Source organism: Sparus aurata, chromosome 2 (genome assembly GCF_900880675.1).
Source record: "Sparus aurata chromosome 2, fSpaAur1.1, whole genome shotgun sequence".
Lineage (NCBI taxonomy): Eukaryota > Metazoa > Chordata > Actinopteri > Spariformes > Sparidae > Sparus > Sparus aurata.
This window is the reverse complement of record NC_044188.1, coordinates 21,005,600-21,024,457: the sequence shown is the minus strand read 5'-3', so window position 1 is coordinate 21,024,457 and position 18,858 is coordinate 21,005,600. Positions and strand designations below refer to the sequence as shown.

The 18,858-nt window shown below is 41.4% G+C and overlaps 1 protein-coding gene across 3 annotated transcripts in view; it reads right to left on the bottom strand.

The window, feature by feature from the left end:
- egfem1 (EGF-like and EMI domain containing 1) overlaps positions 1–18,858 on the bottom strand; it is a 63,246-nt gene that overhangs the window by 38,180 nt on the left and 6,208 nt on the right. For all 3 annotated transcript variants that reach the window (XM_030438294.1, XM_030438302.1, XM_030438312.1), the window contains exon 5: positions 2,917–3,039. In XM_030438294.1, coding sequence (XP_030294154.1) covers positions 2,917–3,039 — 123 coding nt within the window. The remainder of the gene's footprint in view (positions 1–2,916; positions 3,040–18,858) is intronic.

The window sequence follows — 18,858 nt, the reverse complement described above, 5'->3', positions numbered from 1 at the left end:
CCCCGTGCTCTGACTGCTCTGGACAAAAAAACATGTATAATGTAAATGATGAATAGCTTTATCACGCTGTTTGCGCAGTAGCATGTGTGCAATCAATTTGTTTCCTGAGTTGCATGTGGCTGCACGACTGTTCCGCGGAGACAGAAACCAGCTGAGAAGACAACATACCTGAACACTCAAGGACAATCAAGCTTTACCACACATCTGGACAACACATCACACATCTTCCTCACCTCCTCCCGGTTGTCATCTCTGACTCGCAAGGGCTTTAACAACTTGCACTAGCGATGACGGATTAGATGTGTGCGAAGAGGAGAAAATAATGTTGCATTTACCCTTTTCTGGGGGTGGAAGTGGAACATGTGGTTCAGTTTATTTCAGCATGCAACACTACTATTATTTAGGTTCCTCGGAGGTCAAAGCGCTTCCCAAGTAGTGAAAATAATAGAAATCTTTTTCAAATACTTTGCGCGTGTGTGTTCATTTGTGTGTGCGTGTGACAGACCCGTGGGAAAAGCTCTCTCCATAATCATCTTAAGACTATTTTAATTAGCTTGTTTTCTATAAAAAGGGGCTAAATGGAGGAGGAGGAGGTGTCAAAGTGGAGGCAAGTAAAAGAATCCTTTTCACACCCTGCATATAGTGTGGATTCATATTCGTTAACCCAGTTTAGTGAGACAAACATATAATCAGCACACAGCCGCCTGCGAGGAATCACATATTCATGAACCGTCCTATCATCCTGGGCCCTTTTGTATTTTAACACATTGGCAGCTATTGTAGAGGAAGCCTAACGTGCAAAACAATAGACGCCGGGGGAGGTTTGTCAAGGTTAATATACTTATTGGTCTCCTCATGTGAGAGGATTTCAATGGGAGGCACACAATGGCTGCTTTTCAGCAGTGAGTGAGCTGGTGTGTGTGGCAGCAGGGGCGGGAGTGGCGGTGGTGTCAGAGGTCGAGGGGCACGAGGTCTGAATGGTATGGCATGACACCGTCTGGCTCGAAGCGAGGCTGCTGAGCTAGCATCTACAACTAAACAATGCGGTGGAGCAAACAGGTGGTCTTCAGAATGAGCGCCACGGGAGCTGAATTTACTAAAAAACCTGAGGCACTCCCGTGCAAGAGCAAAACATTCTAATGTGGATAATGAGGACAGGATTTATCGTATTTTGTTTTTGCTTTGGTGATTAGCATGACTTCCACAATCAAATTCTTTCAATTTCAGCTATATTTCCATCACAATTCAGGGTAAAAACAGCAGCGCAGCAGGCAACTCAGTAAACTGTGTGAATGAAACGGGAAGTGACCTCACACAGCTGTTAGTTTCCAGACTGGCTTACTAACTTACTAACTAACCTCCAAAAAAGCTCCTTCAAGGCTTTATTATTCCTCAAGAGCTCCGAACCAGACTCCCAATCTTTCCCCGTAAATGCGACCAGACATACAACTCACACAAACGTCTGTAAAAGAAAAACCGCCCAGCTGCTGAACCTGCTTCCGCTTGTCTTCTCCTCTGCCTAGCTCTCAGATAATTACCGAGTGACAATATCCTGTCCTAAGGGTCAAAGGTCGGAGGCACTTGTTCACACCTGTAGCTGTAAAGAACAAATGGGCCTCAGTGCCCGACACTAACTCGGCGTATTTCTTGTCAGATGAGACGGCCAAACTGAGAAAGCATGCCGTCTGAGAGGAGAAGGTTATTAGAAAGTGGTGCTGCCTGCGTGGTTGGCTCAGCCCTTTACAGCCTGAAGTCTAGACAGTTAAGTAGTTCTTCAGTTGGTCAGGGCAGGATGGAATCTATTGACCTAAAGTGACAATTATTTATGCAAAAGGGTCAATGGATTCATTCAAATGGAGGACTTTTACAAAGCAATATCCATGCACATATCCATTTTATGAAACTAGAATATCTGGCAATACACACTTGTGTCATTAATGTATTCAACACAATGGTTGTGCAGTGTAAAACTCTTGGATGGTCATCAAATTATTTTTCTTTGAAATTCCAACTGCGAGAAAGTTACATTTAATACAATACTAAAATAAAAAAGTGAAAGCATGGATTAAAGGTTTGCTGTAGGGTTTTTGAACAGTGGTAGCACTGTACAGCAATGTTTTCTGATGAGTGAGTTTCTATATCAGAATAGTGTTTCTATATATCATCTGTGAGAAAATAGCTAAAGGGCTTCAAATAAGGAAAATGTATCAACTTGCATGTGTACTTGTCTGTATCTCTTTGTTTCAGTACAGGGGAGAGAACATCAACAATGACTGGATCAACCTGACTGAACACGACAGCCTGTGTCTGCAGAAAAGCTATTGTGTAATCGTTTGATTCAGAGGGTGGATTTGATTTTAAACTTTTGTAATACGTAAAATCTAATTATGGCAAATACTTGTTTTGGTTTACTGTCAGTGAAAACAGCCATTTTCACAGACAAAATAACTAAATCAAATTAAGATATCTGAACCGCAGCTCAGATTTTTCCTCCATGACTGAGATTTCATTGACCACCATATGTGAGGGGTGCTGTTAAGTGGGGCGGCAGATTGGAGACAGCTGTTTGTCTCGGTGTTTCCGTGCGTGGGCATGTTTTCTGCACTAAACATGGACTGAAAACATACAAGTAGATTACATTAAGCATTTGAGAACAGTTCAGGGTGAGTGGGTAAAATTCATTGAACTTGGCGCAGGGTTTGTGCGGGAAAGTTGTCTGTTTCCACTTTGAAACATGGAACAGTAAGCGTCATGTTAGGTTGTTGGCTTGTTTGAGACATAACAGGAATCCTACACCAGGTAAATTATTTTTTTGTTCTAACGTTTTTAAAACACGCTCATTGGAAGCCCACGCTGAGCAGAGAGCCTGCTGCAGTCTGTCTGTGTTTGTGCACAACAGCTACATCCTGATCTTACCGTGACATGCCTTGCCATCTGGCCCCAGTCTACTGCCCTCAGGACACTTGCAGTAGAAGCTGCCAATGGTGTTGCAACAGTAGCCCTCACAGCCGCCTTCGTCCACTTCGCATTCGTTAACATCTGAAATAAAAGGATTCAAAATACAGGTTTCACTAACAGAATGAACAGTCCACAAAACACACTGGCTAAACCGATTGTGCGGGCTGAAAGGTTCCTCGCCCCCTTTCGGCTAAGATCTCTCGCTCTTTGCAGAGTTCCTTCACATGTGTTTATTAGTTCAGCAGGATGGAAATCAACGACACTTTCACACAGTTTGCGCACTGATTCTCAATCTCTGAGAATCAGTGCATTCCTGGTGTTCAATAGTAAAAAAAAACAAAAAAAAAACGTAAGCTATAGCTCACATCTTCCCACGTGCTGTGGTTCATCGACTTCATTCAAAAGACTGAACATTGAGATAGCTTCATATCTAGACCAAAAACAACCCATGTTCCTCAAAAACAACCCTCATAAAACATGTCAGTACTTTTACCTCTGTCATTAGTGTGTATCTTATCAACTATTTCCAAAAGAGCCCTGTGTGTTGACCCACTCTGTTTTCATGGTTTTCCCATGTTTCCAATGTTCTTACTTTCTCTAAGGGTGAAATGGTTTCCAGGTTTGTTCCTTGCTCCGCTCAAAGACTCTCAGGCTCCTTGTTGTGGTGCCTTATGATGCTTTCTATATCACCACTGAAGAACGTCTTTATATCTTTGTATCTTCATATATCAAAGCAACATTTTAACCTTGAAATAACAGCTTCTAAATCATGTTGATGGTACACTGTATTGTAATAGGGTGAGAGGGTAGGATCACAGTGTTACAAACATGTTTACTTCATAGTTTTTAACACATAACATTGTTATGATGTAATGAGTTTTGTAACACCTACATTGCATCTGACAAATTGTTACAGAGCTGGGATTTGTATCTACGACAGTGTTGTTGCACTCAGACACTGTGGAGGACTCCAGCTCGGACAAAATGCCAATTACTACATAATGTTGCTTTAACAATATACTTGACGTGTATAATTGAATATCTCAAATGATACAGTACAATCTCTATGCAGTATATTGACTATGATACCAATTATTGCAATAAATGCATTTTGTAATATGTTCTCGAAGCAAAATGACAGCATATTGGCATGTTTTGTCAAATATATATGAACTCCTGACTTTTTCCTGACACATATAATATTATATTTTTTACTATGTGTCAATATCTGTTTTTACTGTAAGGGTAAGATTATAACAAGGAAGGTCAAAGTAGTTTTAGCTTTCTGAGTAAATGTTTGCAGCACTCCCACTCAACTCAGAAAGAAAAGCATTGCCGTCAACTGAAACTAGTTTCTTGTGTGCTAAATATAGAATGTGACAGGTGGGAAAACTGTTCCTTTTAAAAGCATTGTTGGCCAACTTTGATAAAAATGCAGACGTTCCTGATACTGTTCCATATTTCTGTTACAAGTAGAAATGTAATGCTGGGTATGAAGAATCTGTCAGATGTAGCTGAATGAGTGCCGAGAGACAATTTTTCCAATAGAGATTATTATTTTTCTTTTGTGAAATGTTAAAAAATGTTCCAGGACACGGTATTACATTCAAAGTCCTTAATGTGAACTTTATCCCGTTCCTTGCACTTACTGATCCTGCTCTTGCCACTGCGGATCTTGTCCACATGGCAGCAACACAGCTTTCACAGTAGATACAGTGTCATATGTTTGTTTTAGGAAAAAAAGGAGATGGTGACAGAAAAATGCATTGCACTTGCATGGACCCCCCTGTCAAAGAGGAAGCTCGAAGTAACAGACGGGGAAGAAGGGAAGGAAAAATTATTTAGCATTTTGTCCCCGTCTGTTTAAAGACTTAATGGGACCCCTTAGATGTGCATTGAGCAATGGTTTGTTTATATTTGAATAACAGGAACTTTCAGAAGCACAACTTGGAGCAAGCATTTGGAAATAAAACAGACAGATAGAAAGAAAGAAAGACAGAAAGAAAGAAAGAAAGAAAGAAAGAAAGAAAGAAAGAAAGAAAGCAACATGTTTTATAACAAGATGTTTGGCAGCTTGATTAAGAGCACACGACAAGTCAAGGTCTGCCTGTCTAATCATGGTGGATCAAACTACAACTCTGTAAAATTCACCCAGCTGCCTATGGCTGCTCTTTAATAAACACGGAAGTGCATCTGAACACTTTCAGGCTTGCAATTAAAGTTTTTAATAAGCTCTAATAGCAGCAGATTAATGTCCCATTCCCTAAATCCCCTGGTGTTTAGGTATTTATGCAAAGGTTAATCTAAAGCACATACGGTTAAATGCACTGCCAACGAGCAAAAGCCAACATAGATGCACTCCAAGGCCCCTCTGGTAAAAAAAAACCTAAAAAAGATTTCCATTTTTGGTCTCAGCATGCTAAACGATACGGAGGGCATTGCCAGCATTGCCTCCGGTTGATGTATTCGTGAACTCGTTGGTTATGTCTATGCTGTATTTCATCTGCTTCTCTAGCCAGGAGGACACCGCAGTGGAGCGCTGGCGAGCATTATAGACAGACAACAGGGCTTGATAAAACAGCCTCGATTGCTCGGAATAAATGTCTGTGGCTCCATATGCGTGCACATGAATAAACAAACACTGCACTGATAAAAAAAAAAGTGAGAAAGATAAGGACAGACACAAAGCCACAGCAGTCCATTAGGGCAAAATTGTCTCCAGCTGACCATGTGAGATGCATTCAGATTGTTTTGAATTGATGGGCTGCAAAGCACACGGTTTGGACGAGTGGTGCTGAATCATTACTACCACATGTATTTCTGATATACCTGCCCTGTGGAGAGGAAGATATATGGTATGAAAGCAATTGTTGCAGTAGGTGAAAGAAAACAAGGGAGAAAGAACAGCAACTATGTTATATGCATGTGTGTTGTGTTATGTCGACTTTGTTGAAGTGAACATTAAGGTGCTGCTGGTACCTGTCTTTCAGTTCACGATTGTCTATCGTCAGCCGCAACTGATGCAGGTCAGCTCCTCCGTTCTGTTAGTTATGGAACACTTTTAGTTTGTTTCCTGAGCTCAATCAAGTAACGCAGCATCAACTTTGGGCGAGAGGAACGGAATTCTCTGCGGCCCTTAAATGCAATCTGTAGAATTCTGCAGGACCTGAGAAACTAAGGATGGGTCGCCATATTTGTCTCTCAGGCCACACCCATGCTTGGTTTCTCAGAGCAGGCAATGTCATCAGGGTCATCTGAAGAGTCAGACTTTCTGTAGAGGATCGATTTAGACTTAGCTGTCTTTCTGGCTACAGTCTACAAAAGCATCTTCACGTCACTGTTATATTGAATATAAGTAAAAGTTGCATTGTTTCACACTTTTTTGTCTTGTGCATTGTTCTCCTCTTTGCCCTTTCCTGGCCTCCTTGACTGAATTGCCCTGAGTTGGCCTTCACTGACACAGTAGACCCAGCGGTTCATTCCCCTTCACTAATGGGGGATCTAAAACCCTTCTGTCTAACCATGACAAATGCACACACACACACACACACGCACACACACGTAGTTGCACACAGAGGAACAACCCTGCTCTCCACTTTTCATTAACTCATAGGGAGGTGACATGGGCCCGTAACCTCAGGGCTCTGCCCTCTTACACATCTCCACTTTGATCCCGCAGCTCCTGCGAGCCCTAATGAGCTCTCCATATCAGCTCAGGGTCATATGCCATCATCATCAAGATGCCGAGCAGAGAGTGAAAACAAATGCAAAGAAACATTCACAGGCGGGCCCTGACAAGAGACATTTAGGAAGGTTGACCAAAACGCACTGCCAGAACTCATCACCACAATCCTTTTAACTGCAACCTTGAAGAAATCTTTTACCAAAATGAAACCTCAAATAAAAACAGAAATCTGCGCGGTTAACGAGATCAGCTGACGTGTTAGCGCAATGACTCTTGGAACAAACCTTTAGGAAAAGAATTAACTATAGAATATATCATCTTCTGAGTTACTTAAGGGAGTGAGCTACAACAATAAAGATGAAAAGACATATATTAGGATTAACTAAACATAAGTCTGCTGTGATGCAGCCAAAAAATAATCCAGTGGTTTGTACAACAATCAGTGTGACAGAGGTGAAGAATAGAGCTTATTAGTAGCACGAAACAGATTTATAGCCGGACAGTTACCAGTATCACCTTTCTCTGGGTCTACAAATTACAAGTGTATGGAAATTCATGAGAATGTCACAGAAATATGCAGGAAAACAAGATTTTACGCTCCTGGATGAGATCTGCTAAAAAGATTTTCTCTGCGGACAACGCTGAGGAGAACCCACGTGGTACCTGCACACTTTCTAAGCACATGTTTACTGGCTTTAAAGAGTAGAATACCTACAAAAAATATGCGTTCTTGCCAAAAAGGTATGTAGCAAGGATTCCCTATCTTTCCTTCAGCCCTCAAAATTAATCAGAAATGTGCTCTTCTTATCCTTGTTAGCATTTGGATCAAGGCTACACAGGGGACAACCACAGGGCAGGAACATAAAAAATAGAGAGATGGAAAAATAAAATACATGAACAGAACATTCTAAAAGAAACACATACCTTTATCTTGAGTGTCAGTTAGAAATGTTTACATGCTTTTATTTTTTTTCTCATGCTGTCAATTAACCACCTGTCTCAGTTATCCATTCTAGTGCCTTACTCTTTAAGGCCCTCCTTTGAAAAGCCCAGTCTGCCATAATTGGTCAGCTCTCACAGGCCTGAGCAGACAGCTCCTATCATGTTTCTGTTATTGCGTGGCTGAGGGTGGTGACTGTATGGTTGTGACATTACAAAATTACGGATGTCCGGGCAGCTCACTTAAAGGCGCAATTTCTGAAGATGGGCTGAGCGCATTTCTCAGTGGATCGAGTGGATCGAGCATTCTGACACTTTCATGGTATTCATATAGTGCCTTGACCTGCGTTATAATTGAATAAGAAATAAAATAACTCTTTTTAAAATAGGAGACCTTTCAACTGTCAGGTCTCTCACGGTCATGATTGCCCAAATCCATCGAGGTTCCCAAATTGCATTTGAATAAATACAAAGATGGTGGCAAGGGAAAAACCCAAATACAAACATTAAAACATCCCTTCAGAAAATGACATGTGAAGTCACAGATGCTTTGTCTGTGTTTTCATTCAGTCTTTAGACACTCGTAGACTTTTGGTTTAAAACTTGGTAGCATTGGTTTGGAATTGTGAATTCCATTCATTGTTGTGCATACGCTAGATTGCTATAAAGTAGAAAAGTATTTCTGAATAGTTCCAGATGGGGCCCCGTGTTAAACCTTCCCCCTTATGCATAACAACACCTCTCAGATGCTCACTGTGAACCACAGTCTCCTTGAGTGGTTTATTGCATTATTTATCCAGTATATCTCATTACACATGTACCTGTAAACAACTCCTTGCTGTGTCGATCTGATTAACTGCGACCCACACAGAGTCCAAAGATTGCATTCAGAGAAACCATCCTGTGTGACTGTGGGTCTGAGCAGTGTTACTCTTGGCACATGTTGGCATTAAGACAACCGTCTCTGCCTTGGTTCACCCGCCGTGCATTCGGATGCATTACACAGGCCACCCGCGTGCAATGAGCACAGGGCGATACACACACGCATGCATACAATTATTTCTATAAGTCTCCGCAGACCTGACCGATGTCACAGGGGGACCTTTAATCCTCAAAGATAAAAGGTCTCAAAAGACTAAATATAACATTATTGAAGAGAAGCGGGGGGCCTTTTCCTGAAGGCATCTGACACAATCTTCATTCCTTTAGCAAAGATGAGTTTATTGCCAAGGTTGTGGGGGGCAACTTCCCTCGTGATTATCTTTATGTGAAGCATGCATGTTCCAGGACAGCAGTATCGTGATAACGTGAGAATCTGACAGATGCAAACTTGTCACCTAGTGTTGCTTTGATGGTTAAACAATATGTAGTTTATTTAAAGCTATGCTATGAAACACTCAGCCCAGTTGCCAGAATAAAATTATGCTATGGTATTTTGCTATACTGCAAACCACAACTACACTCAAATTTGTACATATAATACCTCTCACATTCATGTATTTGGCCTGGAGGGGGTGGTGGTGGTGGTGGTGGGTGAGCTTTCATTATTTGTAACTGCAAAAAACCACTGGATTTCTAACAAGATGTTGGAACATTTTCCAGCCCTGTAAGTCATATTAGATGAACGTCAGAAAAATTTCTAGCCGTGTTTGTGGCGACAGAGCCAGTTAGCCAAAACATGCTTTTTTCCTAATCCTAGCCATGTGGTATAAATGCTGAGCTGGATCAAAACTACAGCGTTTCATGACATCAAATTGAAATCCATTGATTTAGTTGAAAGCGCTGTGACCCTCCTAGACTTCAAGCACAGCACTCCCTTTAGCTCCAAGTCCCCGGACACCCAAACACCTGCAGCCTTTTCCTCGATAATCACCAGTCCTGACTCCCTCGTGTGGCCTGTTAGCCTCGTGCCTACAAATCTGGACCATCAGTCTTCATCTGACTGACGGACTGACGGGACACATGACACATACCACTTACCTCAACACAGAGCCATTCTATCATACAGTTTGGAAACACATCCATGTGTCTTTGAAAACACTTTTTAGCCCAGTCTTTCGCTGGCACATACTTCATTAGTGCTGTCTTATTAAAACTTACATGCAACTCTATCTTTCAAACATCTTAATTTGTATGCATCCCAAATTATTGCTCAGAATCAACTGGAAAGTGCTGGTCTCCCGTCAGGTTATGAAAGGGGTTGACAATGGTTTCCCACCAGGAAAACGGAGAGAACAGACAGCTGCTTGAATGTTCTTGTGTTCTCTGCAGACAAACATCCAGGCCACCGAGTCCTGATCCCTGCTTATCTCATTAGGTGTTATTGACATTACTTGTCCTCTACAGTACAGTACCCCCCCTTCCAATTTCTCCAAGGACCAACACTCTTCCTCCCAAAAAGTTATTTGAAGTACTTTAGCATTTAATAAATCAACAAACGTTCAACCATGTGTCTATTCCCCTCATGTTAAAAACATTAGACAAAGAAAGCGAGGATCAATAACTGAATCAGCAGGCCTCGGCCGTCTCTCAGCGCCGTTCAACGAACGCGGGAGGCTCAGATCTCAGACCTCAGTGGTCGGAAGTGATTTACAGTTTTTTCCTTTCTAGATGGAATTTGAGTCTCTGGCAAGAATTACTTGTATTTCCAACATTTTCTGAGTCTTCATTCCCACATTTCTATTGTAACAAATGGACACAGGAGAGGAATGTGACTTACCAAACAACTTGTCTGTGCCTACTATCACAGCTGGGCTGGCAATTAGAAGAAAGTCCACACTCATTCTTCAAACTTTTGTGTCAGCAGTTGATTGTCAAAAATGACACATTACCAACAAGATAGATGATACTGCAACATCCACTCTTCAAATAAACCATAGGGGGATTAATGAGATGTGTCATAACAGGAAACAGTCTTTGACTGCCCTTTTGAACACTAAAAGAACTGTTGCAGCAGAGCCAGCTAATAAAGCTGTAAAATCTCTACAGTTTGGCTGTGAGGTGTAATACTTAATGCTGAGATGTTCCACCTGATCATCCGAAAGCCTCACTCCCATTTCCTTCGCTCCATCAGTTCTTTGGATTCTTTTTTGGTCTCATGCATTCACTAATTCACCTTAATCTGCAAGCTGAAAGGTAGTAGGGCAACAACATTCATAGTTTATCATGGTTGTTTAGTATAAGTCACACTTAATTTCTGCTGCTGCATTGGTGCCATGATATGCATTTGTTGTTTTGTTTCTGAGTCTTTGCATTCAAGTTGGTCAAGGTTTAAAGTCACATTTGTTTGGTTTGGATCTTATTATCTTATCAAGCACTGCTCCCAGTGGAATGTGAATGTGGGTCATTTTTGGCCAGTCAATCATGAAGTCTTTCAATTTCTCAGCAATTGTAAGATAGATAACGGTAACATTTTGTACCCTCCTGTTTCCCATAGGATTCATTATACTGACTTTGGTGATGACCTGACTTTCTTTTGGCTTTTAGTCAAATTTCTCAACAACTACTCTATATAAAACTGGTATCAGATATATACTGTAAATCCTTATCACAAAATACAGAGACTTAATCTAGAGACAGTGTGTTGCTAAACTGGTTACACTTCCTGGTTACTTTAAAGAGCATTTAAGCAGAGAAAAGAAATGATCCATCAAGTTAGGAAAAAGACAAGCTCCTGTGAACTAGTCCAAAGGTCAAAGGTCGTTCATAGACAGCTGAGGAGCTTTAAGGAACCTGTCACAGGGAGGGAAGTAGGCTTCAACAATCAGCTCAGTAGCAAATAAAGATGAGACAAAAGTGGGACTGTTTTCATGATGTCGCTTTGTGTGAAACGGACAGCTACCTCGAGAAAGGGATACAATCAATCATGGCTGTCAGCACTATGGAAGAATACCAGGTGTCATTAGGTCCTCATTCAGGCACACAATAATAGAGTGAAGAAACACAGAGCTGGTGTTTGATGGTGCAGCAGAGTCACATCTGATGTGTTTTATTGCTGTTGGATAGTTAACTAGCATTGTGAAAAACTATTTCTCACAGCGTCCGTGTGACGAAGCAGTGATCCTTTTACATTTTGGACTGCACGGTTTGCGCGCTTCTACCACCTCTCCCCAGCAGCTCACATGTTTCCCATTTGTCCCTTCAGCACAGAATTTATGCTTTAATATAATGGAAATTTTCAGAGACTGTATAGTTTATGTTTGAATCCGATGGGACAGTCGTAGTGGGACACGGTTTCTGTGCACATATTTTTCCATTTTCCTTTCTTTTATAGCATGAATAAAATTTAATTTGCTCCTCAGTGTGCGGGACAAATGACTTGAATGATGAAAACTGGGTGCTGTTCTGTTTTCGTAAGCAGACATTTTCACCCGTTGCACACTTAGCCCATAAACTGAAGTCCATGAATCACTTTTATCAGCCCTAAACAGAGCCATTGTATATCCTTAAGGAATATCAAAAAGAATACAATGTTTTAAATAATGGTGAACAACGTTACTTCTTGCAGACCTGACATCGCATTCCATTCAAGGACCTTGGCCAGTTGTGCAAGAAAGCGTCTCCTCACGCATGCACAGTGTGAGAGGGATGTCTCTGGGGTTTACAGTTATTAGCTATTAATCACATGATATTGAAAACTTCTTTAGCGCATTTATACTACCAGATTCAACATATTAAACTAGCGAATTCTGAAACAACACTTGGACATCTGCCCTTAACATGTACCATTATCTCCACGAAGGCCTCTTGTCAACTGCATCTGGAAAACCCATCCTGTTTGGGTTCACCAATAGATAGGACAGAAAATGTGTTCACCAGAAAGGATGAGACGTGGCTGTAGATTTATATGCCTTATGTTCAGCAGGTATGAGATGACTTCTCACAGCGAAAGAAAAAAAAATGTAGGGCCAATTTCACAGATAAAGTTGTGTTCTTCTTCTGTCATGTTTAGGGTGATTGAAAATTGATTTTCAGTCTTGGATTAGACTTAATCTCAAACCATGTCTATAACGTTATCCGTGGAACAACATCTAAGATTCTGAGAAACATAATGTAACACATGCTTTTGGTTATACAACTTCAGTACCGTTTGTCATTGTCATAAATCCAACGATTAAACACTTCCCCTGATGCATACTGTAGGTGTCTGTTAAAGCAATAGGTCCCCCACCAATGAAAATTAATTCACCTTCTACACGGGCTCATGTTCGCCTGTAACCTGGTAAGTTTTGTTCGTCCGCATGATTGACAGCGGCTAGCTCGTCTCAATGAAAACCTTCTGCTTACGTACAAAAGGGAAACTCAGCATATTCCAGAAATCATGAAAAATGACAGTAAAGTTACTCCAGAAAGTTCATACTGAAAAACAATCATTTTTATACTTACTTCCTTACTCTGTTGCCAAACAGCTGCACTATGGGTCTAAAAGTCAGATATTTATCCAGTGTTCTGACTTTTGGAGGTCAAAGGATTGTTATATTTATTTATTTATTTATTTAGCTCCTCTGCTCAATGGCCGTTATCAATGTGGTTTTAGTAAAGTGAGGAAGATTGCAAACATGCACACAGGCCCACTTGAAGACAGTGTTTAAAAAAGTACCCCCAAAATCCTGATTTAAAAGTAAAGCCATTGTGCTAACATATTGCTTTGGTAACAATGTAAGTCACCCATATGAGTAGTACTTAGGTGAGAGTCTAAAACATATTATCTGGTTTTAAGTACAAATTCAAGTAAATTAAACATATATTTACATGCATGTTGTATACTAGAGGCTGGTAAATCCAATATTCAGCATTTTTACGTTCAGCTGGTTTTTGGGTTGTTTTTTTTTTTATCCAATCGATTGCTAATAAAATATATTAATCTAAAAAGTATGTGGTACTGCGGTTCTGATGCTGCATGTAATCTTCAAAGAACCTCAAAATTGATTATGAGTAAAGTACTTGCGTAGATATACGTAGCTTTATTCCATGACTGCTTGGAGTATGCCTACCGGTGTTCTTCTTTCACAAGCTTATTTCCCCTCTGCCAACACTACCTGGGCACAGCCACAGCCAACCCAAGTTCAAGGAGGATGAGCTCCCTTAACGAGTGCTGCTACTGTTGGAATCTCACGGTGCACCTTGGGAGCACATGGTCAATCACACAGACCATTAGCTCCAACCCGCTCAGCATTAACCTGGTAAACAGTGGCGCCTCGATGCATTTGGAGGGATGAGGTTGTGCTTGTTCAGAGTGTGAGAACTTCCCAGCCATATGGCATTCATTAGGGCTCTAATGAGCTTCTTCCTCTGATAGCTATGCTGAGTATGTAGCGTTCGCGTTGACCAGTCTGGCCTCCCATCAGGCCGGCTACCTTCAGGCCTGTGTGTTGGCATACGAGTCCTACATCCACACAGTTAATGGCAGGCTTGAGGAATGAAAACAGGAAGGGGAGGTACACAGGGCTTAAAGGAAGCAATATTAGCAAATAACAATTGAATGCTGCCATCTTAGTCTCAATGTTTTTCTGGACGGGCCTCTGTTTATCTACAGGAAGGGTCACACTATGTCTGCTTTGTGCCTTTTGTGTGTTTGTGTAATTCTGTGCTCTTTTCAGGGTGCCATGGTGGAGAGGCGGTCATGTGGCTCAGTTGTTATTCATCATCTTCGTGATCCATATTGTTGTTATATGTTTACAATACATCCCTAACTGATCACATAAGTTGTCCTTGATTGTCCATTCAAATTTGACAAGTTGTGAGTCAGAATGTGTTGGATCTGTGATATTGAAATTGTAAATTATATGCACTTGACTTTACAGTTCAGCTACTTTGTTTTCATGATAACACATCCTCTCCTTTTGCATCTTAGACCTCCTCATCCCGAGCATGTGACAGGTCCGCTTTCGTCCAGTCACAAGACCACAGCGCTCAGGTTCCTTTCACACGATGAAAGAAAAAATATTTCTCATAGAAGAACAGCTGTGGTTAACATCGCATGTGGAAAAAATACAATATGTTATTGTACTTTTATCACAGATGCCTTGGTTGTAACAATAAGCCACCTGGCCTTTCCAGAGGAAAACTTTGGCAGATAATCGTCTTAACATGAATGAGAAAACATTAAAAAAGCTTTTTTTGGTGCTTTGGTGACCATTGTTTTTCTAATTCCAGTTTATTAAGTGAACACATAAATAAGGGCTCTGTTACTGGAAGGTCTGATGTATTCTGCCAGAAGCTGAAATTGCTTTTAACTCTGTTAATTCATTGCCTTAAGTAATATCTTAGAATGTACATTTCCAAAGAATAATGTCTAGGGAGAAGAGTACTGATTATTCAGTGATTAAGTTCATATTACACCAGACCAGCCAGCTTTTAAGGGATCTGTTCATCTCTGAAGGCTTACATTGTTAATAGAGTTTTCAGTGAACCTTAGCAGTAACCTCTAATAAACACAACGAGAGAGCTGCTAGCCAAAGCAAAGACCAACCTGTCAGGGGTAATCAAGAGGTCTGCACCGCAGTTCTTTATGAAAACAAAGAACATCGTGACATCCACACCTCAAAATCGTCAGCAGCGCAGCAGCTCTAGCGACTAAATTTTGGTTAAAGTAAATCTTTGAAACGAGACCAAAACAAACAATAAGGCCTGCCGTCACTACAACCATATGGTCCTCATCATATCTTAATTTGAAACACAGTCTGCTGCACACTTTTGACACAATTCAAGCCCTTTAATCTCTTAAATGGACCTTTAGGTTTGGGTCCAGCATTAGGGATTGAACAGTGTTAAAACCAAGAGAGTTTGGTGCAAACCAGATTATGTCCTCACCTCGTGTGCTGACAATGATTTAGCCTTGAGCTTTTACAGTCCTACAAATGTGTCCTTTAGTCTCACTGCCAGAGAAATACTTAAAGAGTTACTCAGGAGCCAAAACGAGACGCTTATAATTGATCTGGAGCTGTGCAGAGGAACTAACTGCACGGAAAGACTGGGAGAGGATAACCTCTTTGCGTGGTATGTTAGTTAACTCTAGGTGGAAGGACCATGCCCGATCTGTGGAAGACATAACACTTCCTAAAGATGTGAGAACAACCAGAGGTGCTACTGAGGCAGCATGTTTTTCACGACTTAAAAACACGACACGTTTTTTCCTCAGTTTCCTGAGTTTTCTTGCACCTTGAGATTTTGACTTGACTGCATCTTCAGGCTTAATGACTTCCAGAAATCTGAAAGAAAATATAGCTTCTTTCCATTTTGAAAGACAAATTCTTTCACAGACACTCTGGTTAAGGTTCAGTGCAGGAGCAGCCACACTGCTAAAAAGAATACAGGGCAGACGTTTCCCTCTGCCTAACAGTGAGGTACGCACAGACGTGCGCGATACAACCGCTTATATGAGAAGCAGCGCAAGAGACGGGATTAAAAAACTGACTGATTCATGAAGGACATCAGATCTATAAAATACAACTGAGGACATTACCAGATCATTTTTCCAGAGTTTTCCCAAGGTACAGATAATTTTTAGGCCACATTCAAAAACGATTCGGGAGCAAACATCGTAAAAGTACTTTTACTTCGTCTAAAATAGCGGATGCCATACTCCCAGTTTCAGCAAAAGAGAAATGTTATAGCATAACATAGCTGTGCATGGAGCACAAAGGAGAAAAAGGGGTTTGCATTGATATCTCCACTGAGACTTTGAAGGGTGACACATCAGTAGAGGCCCTGTAATGAATGCAGATGTGAAAAAAACACCTGTAGGACATTATCTTCACAGGAAAATAAAAATAGTTGGGTCATGGGGACTTTCAAAACAGGAGCTCTGAGTCAGCATTCTATTCACCAGTGTTTTATTCCCCTCCCTCTCCCTCTTAATGGAAAAAAGTCTGTATAAGTAGACTCTCGCTCTCCATGTGGCCATCCCACATATCCGACCATCTCTCAGTCTACTATGAACTGTGACACAGTCGGATATGAGGGCCGTCGTATTTTGTAAGTTTCTTTTCAAAAACCGTTATTTAACCTTGAAGGGTGAATAGAGGGGCTGCAGGTATGGACAGTTTGAGAAAGATGATGTGTTCTTTGAACATTAAAACATGTAAATATCTTCAAGTAGACACCCAAAACAGTACAAACATATAAGCATATGTCCAGAGGCGCACATACATGTACACATACAGACACATTGTGTTTTATTTAATAGGGCAGGGAACCAGACATGAGCTCAGTGATTGAGGTGAGAACTGGGCCTATGGGAGACAGCCCAAGGTCCTGGGGATTAAATACTCGAGTTCATATGAAGAAAGACAATTCCCACGTGTGAAATTGTGATTTACATTTAACGGTAACGACTGTAAAACTATCTCCATAGCTCCCCAGAGCAAATACATGGTTGTGTTACTGTCCACAGTACTTTTATTGGTAAAGATAATTTCTTAAACGATAAATCATGTTTTTCTTTGCTGGTGTGTCTACGTGTGTAAATCATTTCAAGACATTTCCCTCGTAGTCAATATCGTTGCATCACAAACTGAACTCCCCTCTCTTATCGTGAATGCAAGAAAATGTCCAATATCTGCCGACGTCGTTTGCTGTCTCATTACCTAGCTTCCTGTAAAACAGGATCCAGTCTTTAGGCACTGTCCATAATCGCTTTTCTATAAAGTGCTCTCAAAACAGCCAGTCTCCTTTAGCGAGGACCAGGTGGTTTCTGTCTTCACACCATTACGTGCCTGCGCTCTCTTGATATCATGCAGACCCATGCACCAATTTAACCAAAGCGAAGCCTAATCTAAGGCTTGATAGAGTGAGACAGAGTGGCATTCACAAGGAGTAAATGCAACTATTACAGAGCAGGCTCCAGTGTCTCAGCACATGCTTGGGCTGTGTCCAGGCTGTTTATTACCTCACACTGTCAACACCACGGCCTTGGTGTCAGTGGCTGACACACATTTCCATAGACGGTGCCTTCTGTCTCATATTAGAGATTGGAAGCAGGTGGCTGGCGGTCGACCCCCAAAACACGCAGTGGGCTCTACCACCGCAACTTGGCAAGAATACCAAAGAGAGTAACGTTCAAGAGGCCAATCCGTGATGAGTGGTGAAAAGAAGGGAGAGGCAGCAGAGCGCTGATTCTCGCTTGAACTATTACCAGAGCCAGGCTGTTCTTTAAACACTGCTCTCAGTGTGTATTCTCCTTCTAGTGAAGTGAAGCTGGAGTGAATTGTGCTGAAAAGGCCATGCTGATATGTTGTCTCTGCGGCAGCCCCTCGCATCCTTCATCCTTATGATCTATCTGGAATCTGAGGCACCAAAAGTGTTGATGCTGATGTTGAGTGATTCTTTGCCACACATACTCTATACTGATCCAAAGCCTGGACCTCAAGAGGACATAAATATTTACATATACTTGCAAAATACCCGCAGTTTTTGGCAACTTGGGGGCAGCAGAAAAAAGAAACGTAAACAAAAACACAGACATTATCAACTTTTAAAGATGCAGTGTGCAACAACTGAACATCCCCCATCCAAATGAGTGGCAGCACAAAACCAGAATGACTGCTAACTGCAGCTGCTGTTAGTCAGTTAGCTCAGTCGCCATTGCAGCTTGGTTCATATTATCTGACTCTACCTGAGCGTCGCTATCATACAGGATGACGTTAGCATAGGGCTAACCGGTTAGCATGCTAACTTCAGAAGGCACCACTGCAACACAATGCATAGACACCTTTGACATAATATCAACACTGTTGTTTCCTTAATTTCTGATGATTATTTAAGTTAAAGGTGCAATTTGTGAATATTGGTCACCTGTCAAATTTGTGCTCCAAACCAATAGGGGGCAGCCTGTCACCAGAGCAACAGCTACCTGCAGTTAGTGTTAAGCTCAGGTAGTCAGTTCAGGTAGCTGTGCAGTTAGCTGACTCTGCCAGCACTGGGAGCTTGGAGCACTGGGGGTCTGTTCATCTGCCTAATGAATTTCCAACATTCACTCTAATTTTGCAATTTTCTTTTTTATTTGTGCTTTACCAACTCCTGATATCAATATCTGCCGCTATAGCTGCTAATTGCGCCACTATGTCTACCTACTATTGGCCATTGGTCCTGTGTAGGTAGAGCACAGTGGATTTCTTTTATTGCTGAAAACAGCTGCCTGTTGGGGTGACAGCAGTGAGAGTGAACCAAAACAGTAAGGAATGAGCCAGAACCAAAATTCTCTAAGGGCTCATCACTAGGTGCAACCTCCTTCACATGCAAGCGGTCATGTGATCCATTGTTAAAATCTATTACAT